General features: G+C 41.0%; 1 protein-coding gene across 2 annotated transcripts; it reads right to left on the bottom strand.

Annotated features, from left to right (window-relative positions):
• Positions 1-391: 391 nt before the first annotated feature.
• On the bottom strand, positions 392-6591 carry LOC137333238 (natural cytotoxicity triggering receptor 3 ligand 1-like). Of its 2 annotated transcripts, none has more exons than XR_010965824.1 (6): positions 6414-6591; positions 5942-6253; positions 3712-4020; positions 2947-3060; positions 2433-2706; positions 392-1397 (listed from the first exon to the last, which is right to left on the bottom strand). XR_010965824.1 is itself a non-coding variant. In XM_067997397.1 (6 exons), exons 1-6 carry the CDS (start codon positions 6457-6459, stop codon positions 1362-1364), a joined length of 861 nt encoding a protein of 286 aa, XP_067853498.1. In that variant the 5' UTR covers positions 6460-6591; the 3' UTR covers positions 392-1361. The 2 variants fall into 2 exon arrangements, 1 of the variants encoding a protein (XP_067853498.1); XM_067997397.1 differs by having other exon boundaries at positions 2433-2476.
• Positions 6592-11134: the final 4543 nt, after the last annotated feature.

The raw sequence follows: 11134 nt of genomic DNA on the forward strand, positions 1-11134 counted from the left end.
CAATCCATTCTGCTAACTGGCCCATGACTCCACACGCCCTGACCTTTGTCATGAGTCTCTCATGAGGCACCTTTTTGAAGACCTTCTGAAAACCCATGTATGCCATATTCATTACATTTCCCTTGTCTACTATTTGTGCTATTTCGTCAAATAATTGAATACGGTTGGATGAACATGATATCGTCCCTATAGAAATCCTTGTTGACATTTTTTGTTATGTTCTACTTCTGCAGTTGATTTTAGCAAAGATTCTTGCATATTTCCTATATCTGACATTAAGACATCGCATTGTTCAGTATATTTATTTTCAGCCAGTTATTTCAAAGTAAGACAGCATGCTACCATGAAGTGATGAATAAACTGTAACTTACCATTGGTAACTTTACGTAAGTATGCAAGGGTAATCGTTTTAAACATTGCGACTGTGCACGGCCCTTTTACCTCCAGATTAAGATTGAATCTACCCCGAATGATCCTGAACGCCTCTCCAGTCTGCCTGTTGTGCAGGTATTGGACAGAATGTTCTTCTACTGAGTTCCCAACCAGTGTAGGCTCACACTATGAAATTGACATTGAATTGGTAAACAAGTTTTCAGGGCACAAGAATGGTGGGTACATGAATTGCCAATATCACACTTGCGTCTGGTGATTTAGCAAGGCATATTTTGAGATATAATAGAGGGAGCTCTAAAATGCCACCTATATTTGCCCTGGTAATGCATGGGTCGAAAATGGGTGGCATAAATAAACAAAGTATTTTTATTGTCCAGCACTTTTACACTTCAATTGAAAAACAAAAGCTTAATTTGTGGAACGCTAAATACGTTAAAGAATTAATTCACGGAATACTAAATTAAACATTATCAGCAAGGAACAACATATTGACTTTAACATTAACTGGAGATCTGTAAAATAAGTCTATGCCGCTTGCTGTAGTTGCATTCTATCTTTTAATAGATTTCTCACTAGACCGGAAGTGAAGAAAGGACGTCATAATGTTAATATAAACACTTCGGGAACATTTCACTTAACCAGAAATAAACTGTAGATCAGCATCTGATAAACAAAGCTAGGTTGATGTCTGGGATGGAATGCCTCATAGGAAGCATTGATGTGAGATGCTATTGTGGTTGTCTACTATTAACGATTTTAAATTGAGATTGACAGAACTGTAGGGTTGGCTTTTTTATATATATTTAACACGGATACAGACGGCCCGCACGGTCCAGTGAAATGTTACATCCACTATTAGCCACATTTCGATTTGTGTTCTGTTAGATAATCCACGGTTCTTTCCTTATTGATCCGCTTACGTGTTTCATTCTCTTTAGTTTTCCGACTTTGATTGCAACATATGCCATCTACAGCAATCTATTTTCAACCGTCTCTTTCATGGTCTGTAAAATTGAAGCGTTTTCCGGTTAGCTGGATTAGTCAGCAGAGTGATGTATGGAACAGAACGCGGTCGGCTGTAACTAAATTAATGTTTCAACGAATATGTCATTTGAATAAAGAATATATCATAGCAGTATATCATTATTGAAATTTCACAACTTTTATTTTTGACCGCATCGTGCATAACATTTTCCGCCTGATCAGAGCGTCTTACAATCACGAAGATATGTAAAAAAACACCATTACAATCCTTCGAATTCTAAAAATTCCTAGAAACTTAAAAGTAGAAGAATTTTCTTCCACACTCAGTGAACAACTGCATTGTGCCCAGAATGTGTGCCTCAGACATGGATTCAATGACACACAAAGAGGTGTTTTATCAATATTGAGAACTAGATGGCCAAGTGAAGTCGTGCATTGGGACCTGGAGTTTGAGTTCAGCCTGTACTGATAGATGACTCTCCATTTCTTGACTCATCTCGATCTCACTCGTCGTGTTGTGGTTTACAGCATCAAATGTACAATTTATTAAAAATCGACATTGAAGAATTATTAACCTCACTCAGAGAAGCCAGCGATGAGTCGGCCCGAGAGTGGGGATGATACGCAAGGGCCAGTTGTCGTGTTCTTCATCAGGTGGAGCTTTATGCATTTTATTGAAGCCTAATTAATTAATCAGTTAATCAGTCTGTATCGAACTCTACTGCACCAGACCTCGGGGTGTTAAATGGGGGAGTGTCGACGATGTTCTATTCTGCTCTGGGAGTGTTTGATGGGACAGAGTAGAGTAGAATTTGTTCACTATCCACCCCCTGCTGTACATGACTGGAAAAGTTTAAAGCTGGAAATGGGACTGATGGGGATTTATTGATTTTGTACATTGGCCCCTCGTGGACATGAACATAAATATTTACCAACAATCTAAATGTGAAAAATACGGGATAATCGCATAAGGCAGAGATTTCAAATATGCCCAGTTTTGGATCACATTCTTTTAAGACCTCAAGCATTTTCGAAAATGTACGAGAGAAACATACCCGTTCTTCGAAGTGTTGAGATTCCTCTTCTTTTCTGCGTGCGCCTAGTGAAATACAACATTTATCTTTCACCATACATCAGGAAGTGAGCCACTGAGAGCAGGAAAATCCGACTTAGTCTCAGCCAATAACACCTTCAGGATCGCAGCTCATGACAAGTTTTGAAAATTTCATCGCAACCAACCCCCACCCCCCTCCACTTCCTTTGAACAATTTTGAATTAAAGTTCCTGCAATCCATTCGGCCCATAACACATGGAATTACTGATTGGAATCTGTGAAAACAACCGAAAAATGTAAATAGCTTTTCTCATTAATCATTTATTTTATGTTCATGTGAATGACTCTTGGACAAATCATCTATATCAGATCGTGGAACCAATTAAAGCGGTTCAACAAATCAACAGAATTCGATTCCTGTAGCAGCTTCAACGCGTCTTAATCTGCCTGGCGTCATATTGTTCCCTTTTTTATTACAAATGTATCACAATGAAACTGCAGATTTGTCTCCTTACCTTTACAGTTACTGAGCTGACAACTCTTCCCAATGACGGCGACGAGGGCTAGAAGTATCAATGCACCCCCTGTACATCCAGAAATCAGTAGGTAATGGGGGATGTGTTCATTGCCTATAGTAATAATAATGTGTTAGTTGCACGATTTATGTATTCAGTGCCTCCACAGCAGTGCATGAGGACTGAGACTGTTAACTCGGGCAAGCTGATTTAGTTCTAGATATCAAATAGACATTTATTGTTCTGGTTTTCCCTTCAGCTGAATCTGGCCTGTGAATTGTCTGCATTACAGGGGCAAAATATAATTTTCCGATTTTCATTGACACGACAATGATGAACTTTGAAGCTAAGAAGACTGTGGCGCAAATTGCAGCCGCATTATTCATCCTTGGTTGATGCCTCCCGGATAGCGTCAGCTGAAACAGGGATTGATTTGGATCGGCAGGGTATCAATAAAGGGAAATATTTAATTAAATGAGAAAAAGACAGTCTATGTATTTTCTCTCTTTTAAAATACGAGGAATTGAATTTGATGAACATTAGTATATATCAGTTCATAATTATAATCTTTATAGATTAAACTCTTTTCCTCTAATGGGGACGTTTTACTTTTGTATCCGTTTCACAAATCCGCAAATAGTAACAATCTTTAAATGAAAACTCTTTAAATTTATTGTCTGCCAAAAACAAAACTGACTGAGGGCAAATACGCAGATTTATAATTGACGATGGCTGCCAATATCTGTAAAAATGTCAACATCTTACCTGGGTTAGACGTGGAATCAAAGTAAACAGCCACGGCTGGACTCTGCAGTGTGAGGTGAGACACGACACAGGTATATATAACCCCGCTCTCGGCTAGCTGTGTCGCATTCAAACTGCTGGAAGCTTCATATATTCCCTCCGAATTCAGTTTTTTAATGGTGGTGATTCCAGTCACAATGTTGGTGTCATTTTTATACCAAGTGAAGGTGAGAGGCTCTGGATAGAACACAGCCGTTGCACACACAAGAGTCAGAGCAGATGAGTTGGTTCCGGACACTTTGGGAGACAGACTCACGGGTTCTGGGGAAGCTGTGGAACAAGGTAGGGAATACATTGTCTCCGTGTTGCTAAGTTAGTCCGGTTTGGCGCTCATTCTTCTCGAATATAACAACGTGACTCTCAGTCACAGGTACAGAACTAAACCACTGATTGTAACTGACCTGGATCTGAACAATTCGAAATAAGCTAGTTCCCATAACTTTCTATACTAAAATGCGGACTATTCACAACCGTGTTGCAGTAACAGGAGAATGCATTTCAGTGCGAGTAGATATTCAGGCCGTCGGTGCTTCGTGCTTAGTCCAGGGAAAGATTTAGATTTACCTATTAACTCAGCAGCTTTTTGCTCTTTTTTGTTATTGGGCAGCGTTTAATAAATAGGCGAAACGTATTCAGGGAATATAATTTCAAACTGTTCGCGTTAAGAATTGCAAATTTGGAACAAAGGGGCAAAATCATTACCGCCCAGAGTAGTGTTACTTTAAAGCCGGGATTATTGTCGGTACATTATAAATGGAGTCACAGAGTACAAAAGCCAGGAAGTTATGCTAAACATTTACAAATCGATGGTGAGACTTCAGCTGGTGCATTGTGTCCAATTCGGGGCACCATATTTTAGGAAGAATGCAAATGTTGTAGACGGGTTTACCAGAATTATACCACGGATGAGGGACTTCAATTCTGTGGAGAGACTGGAGAAGCTGGGATTGTTTTCCTTACAGCCGAGAAGGTTAACGGGAGATGTAATTGATATGTGCAAGATGATGTGGGGTTTTGCAAAAGTAAATAAGGAACAACTGTTTCCTTTGACAGGAGGATCGGTAAACAAAGAACATGGATTGAAGACAATTGGCAAAAGAACTAGACGAAACAAGTGGAAATTTATTTTTTAAACAGCGAGATGTTATGGTCTGGAATGCCCTGAGTGAACCGGTGGTGAAAGCAGATTCAATAGTAACCTTCAAAAGAGAATTGAATGTATACATGAAATGTAATTTTGCAGGGTTATGGTTGAAGGGAAGTTGAGAGTGACAAATGGGATAGCTCTTTCAAAGAGCCGACACATGTACGATGGGCGGAATGGCCGCTTTGACTGCTGTACGATTCTATGAAATTAGAAGCATTGTGACAAGAGTTTTTAAACACACAGGAACAAGTACATAAGACAGGAAGGATCTTAAAATACTCAGTAGCCCAGCTGTCCATTCCATAAATCTAATACCTCTGTAGCGTCCACTCCATCAAATATCGAATCAATTCTCCCGTAAAATTTTCAACATTATCTGCGCCCATCGGACAGTCCGTTTCGCATGTTTACCACCTTCTGCGATATTATATATATATATATATATATATATATATAAAGCAGTTAAATCTAATGTCTCTGCCCACCTTCCCTCCGATAAGTTTCAGCCATTGTGCTTTGGCTGCCGTCTTTGTGGAAATTTCGAGCTAACTATCCATTCTCTTAATAGTCTTGAACACTTGAATAAAATACTCCATGCCCATTCTGTGCTCCAAAATAAACACGCCCGTGCTCCGCAATGTCTCATCGTTACTCAGGTACCTTAAACTAGTCTTCAGTTTGGCTGCCCTGGTTGAAAACTGCGTCCAATGCTTGTGTATCCTCACTGTCGTTTTTTGATAGAATTGTACACCGTATTCAAAGCGTCGGCGTGCCAGTTCCCCAATAATTTTACAATGCTAACACCAGGGATGAATTCAGTAAATAAGCAAAACAACTGATGATACAATATATTTAACTCCAGATACTTAAAACACTTTAAATATACCTGTACTGTAACTATCCATATATAAATATACTACAGATTGACTGATAGCAATGTTTGAACAAAAGAAATCTCATAACGTGGCCATCTGCCTCTTTTCGTTATTGTGGAATGGCGGTAGTGCAATACCAAGGATCGCATATATCTGCAAGATCGCTTACCGTGCACAACAAGCTTCGATCCGGTTCCATTTACGATCCGGTTTCCCGTGTATCTCACTCCGCAGTAATAGAATCCGGAGTCTGGGACACGCACATTCACGATCTGGAAGGAAGCCTCTCCGTTTTCCAAAGGGAAGAATCGTTTACTGCCGTCAGAACTTGGTTTTAATAAGTGTTTGTCGCCAAGTCTCCACCAATAAACATTCACATCTGAATTATCATGGACGGAGCTCGTCAGGCATTTGAAAGTAACGTCTGCACCTGAAATCACACTGGTGCTTTCAGGGGTTTGGAAAACTTCAGCGGGAGCAACTATAAAACAGAAAAAAAACATTAATTTCAAAATAGGGATAAAAGATATTTAGGCACGGATAGATAAATTGATCGCCAAATAAAGAGATAGATGGATAAATTGATAGAGATAGAATATAGATCGAAGAAAGAAAGAATGGTCCATTATAGCAGATAATACCTTTGTAAATAATCCCTAGCACCCATATGTACTGACACACAAACATTGTACAATGGATATTGATCAGCCAATGAACCACGGCTCGAATGGTTTGGAAGTATCTGTAGATAATGCGATCTGACTTGTGATATGATAAGGTGTCGTATCATGTGCCTAAACCTGCTTTCGATAAGCTATTTTAAGTGGCGAGATGTGAATGCAAATGTCATTTAATGTGCATGAGAACCTGACCTCAATAGAAACTGTAATCTGAAGTTAAACCAAAGCCTCTCTGGTTGGCCTGTATGCGGTTTATCTCACTGACGTATGATTAAGCAAGTAACAGGTTCTCGACACGTTGATGAAATTCACTGACTTCGTGGAAGCAGTTCATATTATACAGAAGATGGAGAAAGGAAGGGATGTGGGGGGTCGGTTTTCCAGTAAGCGAAGGTCGGAAAGCTTCAGCAAGAAGACAATTTGCGCTGAATCTGGTCCAAGTGACCCTGCCCCTAAACCGTCAGTATTTCCTCCCTCGGTCTGTATTGCCCATGCGGACACGATGGGCCGAATGGCCTCCTTCCGTGCTTTAACTATTCTATGATTCTATGATTATGTGGTCAAGAACCAGAGGACATAGATTTAAGACGATTGGCAAAAGATCCAGAGGTGACATGAGGAAAATGTTTTTTACACAGCGAGTGGTTATGATCTGGAACGCAGTACCAGAGGGGGTGGTGGAGGCAGATTCAATCGTGGTTTTTAAAAGGGAAGTGGATAATTACTTGAAAGGAAAATAAATGGCGAGCCACGGGGATAGGGCGGGAGAGTGGGACCAGCTGGACTAGTCTTGCATCGAGCCGGCACGGACTTGATGGTCCGAATGGCCTTCTTTCGTGCTGTAACCTTTCTATAATTCTATGACCCTATGCGGAACATTTTCGGAGCGGTAAAACGATGACGCTGCAGATTTCCAAAGGCTGCGGCCAGGTAAAGGAGGACATCAGAGCATGGATTCTCCTCTTCGGGTCGCAGTTCCTTCAGGATGGTATTTCCACCTGTCCGTCCGAATCCAACCCGATCATGATCCATTTTTTTTTCTGGTCGCGCTTCATCTGATGCACACGGCAAATCCCATCATGCACTCGTGGAGGTATTGCTGGCTCAGGTCAAAGCGAGAAGGGTGGTTCAGGCTGTTTTCAGGGAGGCTGCTGAGGATGTCTGTGCAACGTCACCACCAAAGTACTGCAGGAAGAGATTAAATGTACCACTGAAACTTCACTGACCACCTTGCCTCAAACTCTTTCTCTCTGATGACCTGAGTGTTAGGAAAAGTCACGCATGCATAGGCAAACCTCTTCAAGTACTCCAGCGCCACTTAAACTGAGAATCACTCTGTAAACTCACATAAGCTGTCACAATGTTTCTGTGCGTCTTTTGGGACATTTCCTTTAAAGGCTTAATTCTCCAGCAACTCTCATCATCACATGGGTGATGTATCCACTCAAATTGGTGAAAACAACATCGCTACCCCATTACCATTTAACAGTATCTTCTCCTACCACAAAGGGAAAGGGAAGTACACAAACCCCAAGGGGGCATTCGGTCTGTCATGACACTGACCCTTACGTGATACATGGTGTCATAAAATAGGTTAATAAAAGAGCATCATGGGTTAATTAGATTGAGGGGCTGCAGTGAGATAGTAAGAGAAAGAGGGTACAGCACATGCCAGAAATATCTCTTTGCAAAACAGACAGCTTGAGCAAGATAAAATATAATCGCAGAATTAAATGTAGCTGGTGTAGAAGTAATGAACAGTATTCCTCTAAAATTGAGCTTAGACAATAGAATCTCAGATGAATCTTATATCACATGACTTTAGGAGTGTATTAGTTAAAGCATTTAAGGGTGGGCGGTTGGTGTTACTGTGGAACAGACGAGTCTAAGAACAATGGAAAACTAGCTGGAGAAACAAGAACTAACCCTAACCGTAACCCTAACAACGAGATAAGAGATGGGGCCTTATATCTAACGATTTCACCCTGCGACTAACTAAATGATGCACTGCCGAGCTGGGCAAATCAGGTTTGAGTCAGTTTTCAGACAAATGGATAACAATTGTTTCTAGCGTTAGGTCATATCTTATGACCAAAAGTGGATGTTTTAAAGTAAAAATCTAAATGCAGAACGCAATTTATCTTGGTGGGAGGGTGGGTGGAGGGGGCTGAGGACTTCTGATCAAGAACGGCCTGGTAAAAATTATAGACAGAGTTGCTTGCTTATAATCACCTGTGCGTTCAATAAGTTTTGAAAGATAAGTTGTCTCTTGATAAATTGATAAGAGGCCATAGTGACCAGAGATCAAGTGAGTGGGCAAAACTTTGGTCGATGTATTTCAGTGTGGGGAATTTTGAAGTTTGCACTTTGAATTAAGAAAGATAGATCAAAATATGTAAGAAGTGGTGAGGAGCTGGGAACTGTACAGGAACAGAGAGATTTAGGGGTCCAAGTACAGGAATCGTGAAAAACTCGTGGACAGGCACAAAAATAATTTAAAAGGCGAATGGAATGTTCGATTTATCTCAAGGGGGCTGGAATACAAGGAGTTGGAATTTATCCAACAGTTACATAACGCTCTGGTTAGACCCCTGCATTCAGTCATGGGCGCCACATCTCAGGAAGGGTAGAGTGGCCATGGAAGGGGTGCAGTGCAGATTCATCAGAATGATACCAGGGCTAAAGGGGTTAAATTATAAGGACAAGTTGCATAGACTAGGCTTGTATTCCCTTGAGTATAAAAGGTTAAGTGGTGATTTAATGGAAATTATTAAGATGATTTAATTCTTTGATAAGGAAGATAGAGAACAACAATTTCCTTTGGTGGGATAGTCCTGAACAAGTGGGCGTAATCTTAAAATTAGATCTAGACCGTCCTTGGGCGATGTCAGGTCACGTTTCTGCACCCATTCTGTCCGTCAAAAGGCTGTTGAAATTAGGTCAACTGGAAATTTCAAAACTGAGGTTAATAGATTTTTGTTAAGTGAGGTTATTAAGATATATGAAACTAAGGGGAGTAAATGGATTTAAGATACAGATCAACCATGATTTCATTGAAAGGCGGAACTTTCTCAAGGAGCTGAATGACCTATGCCTGTTCCTATGATCCTATTTTTGACCCCATTTCCATCAGTCATAAGTGGTCGCTGGGCAAAAGTCATAATTAAACGCTCGAAAGAAGGTGCAGTTTGTACTCCTTATATATACACTATTCATATCTGTGCGTGCAGCATGGTTTCCCCGAAGTTTGCTCTTAGTTACAGTGCAGCATGTGGGTCATCTATTTTCGAATTCCGGGCCCCAGAAATTGCCACTTTCCTTTGGGGTAGCTCCTACAATAACGCCTCCAGGCTCTCTACACTAAAGGTAACCGTTTCCAGAGTTCTTCCAGACATTCTTGGCCCCTTAAGGCAACCTGCAACATAAATTGATGCGTCGCTAGTTTTAACTCGATAAAACCAGCACAGCACAATGGCCCGCTCCCCGTTGCTTACCCGGCCTGGACCGCTCTACCCATTAGGAGTTTGATTCACAGACGTTTCTGGGTTTGAATGGGAAGGTTACCTCCTCCGAGCAATAAGCTTAACGGTGCAGATCCATCAGTGAGCCAGGCTACCTGTTCAATCAGCAGCAATGTCCTGGAGTACCCCTGAGTACCTGGCTCATGCATTGCGCTACCCAGTCGTCCATGAAGGTTTAACTTGATTCTTAACATCTGCCACCTGCCTTGTTTTCTTGGAACAATCGCGACTTTCAATCTTGACTTACTTCCCTCAAGTACAATGATGATGATCGCCCGTCGATAACTATCGCCTGGAATTTACTTGCAGGAACCTCTAAACCCTGTTTGTGCAGTTTCTCCGGGGTTTTCGTTGATCTTCCACCGAAGTTTTGCTGGCCAATCCAGAGAACTGTCCAGGAAATTCCGGCGGGAGAGGCAAACTATCCGGCTGCATGTCTGTCAGATTGATTCCTTCACTCTCTCTATGCAACATGATGTGTATTTTCATAACGTAAAATGTTGCGGATGCTGGAAATCTAACTTAAAACCTGAAAATGCTGGAAATACTCAGCAAGTCCAGCGCATCGGTGGAAAAATAAACCGGGTTAACGTTTAAGGTCGATGAACCTTCGTCAGAACTGGAAGAAGTTGATGATTGAACAATTTTAAGCAAGTACAGAGCCGTGGAAAGTGATGGGGTTGGGGAGGTGGAGTGGAGGAATGAACAAAAGGGAAGGTCTCCATTAGGGTGGAGGGCATGAGTGATTAAATGAAAAAAAAATATGATGGTGCAAGGCCACGAGGGTAGCAATGTGACATGTAAAAAAACACAAGATGTGGCTTGAGGAGCTTCAAATTGCAACATCAGAACCGTTACCAGCATTTGCGGTCCAAAAAAATTGGAGCAGTGGTTATTATATAATTAGATTAGTAAACGCTAATTCTAATTCGGCCCAGAAACAAAAGTATAGTCGCTTTTGTTGTGAAGTTACCATCGTGGAGCAGGAGCAGCACTGAGGAAATTCCTAGCGTTTCCTTGTTACATGTTAAAAATCCTGATTGTTACCTAAATGAACCAGATAATTACAACAAACTAAACGGTTAGAATAGCATAATTATATTCATTTAAATTTTGAGATCATTGTTGCTTATGGAAAAACGGCAGCGCCCCAAAACTCAC

This window comes from Heptranchias perlo, chromosome 16 (assembly GCF_035084215.1).
Source record: "Heptranchias perlo isolate sHepPer1 chromosome 16, sHepPer1.hap1, whole genome shotgun sequence".
In the NCBI taxonomy this organism is placed as follows: Eukaryota; Metazoa; Chordata; class Chondrichthyes; order Hexanchiformes; family Hexanchidae; genus Heptranchias; species Heptranchias perlo.

Coding starts and splice junctions, on each gene's coding strand:
- LOC137333238 (XM_067997397.1), bottom strand. CDS start 6,459: ATGTTTGTGTGTCAGTACATATGGGTGCTAGGGATTATTTACAAAG. Junction 3,061..3,711: donor TGATTCCACGTCTAACCCAG/GTAAGATGTTGA, acceptor TTATTACTATAG/GCAATGAACACATCCCCCAT. Junction 2,477..2,946: donor TCAGCTCAGTAACTGTAAAG/GTAAGGAGACAA, acceptor GTATTTCACTAG/GCGCACGCAGAAAAGAAGAG.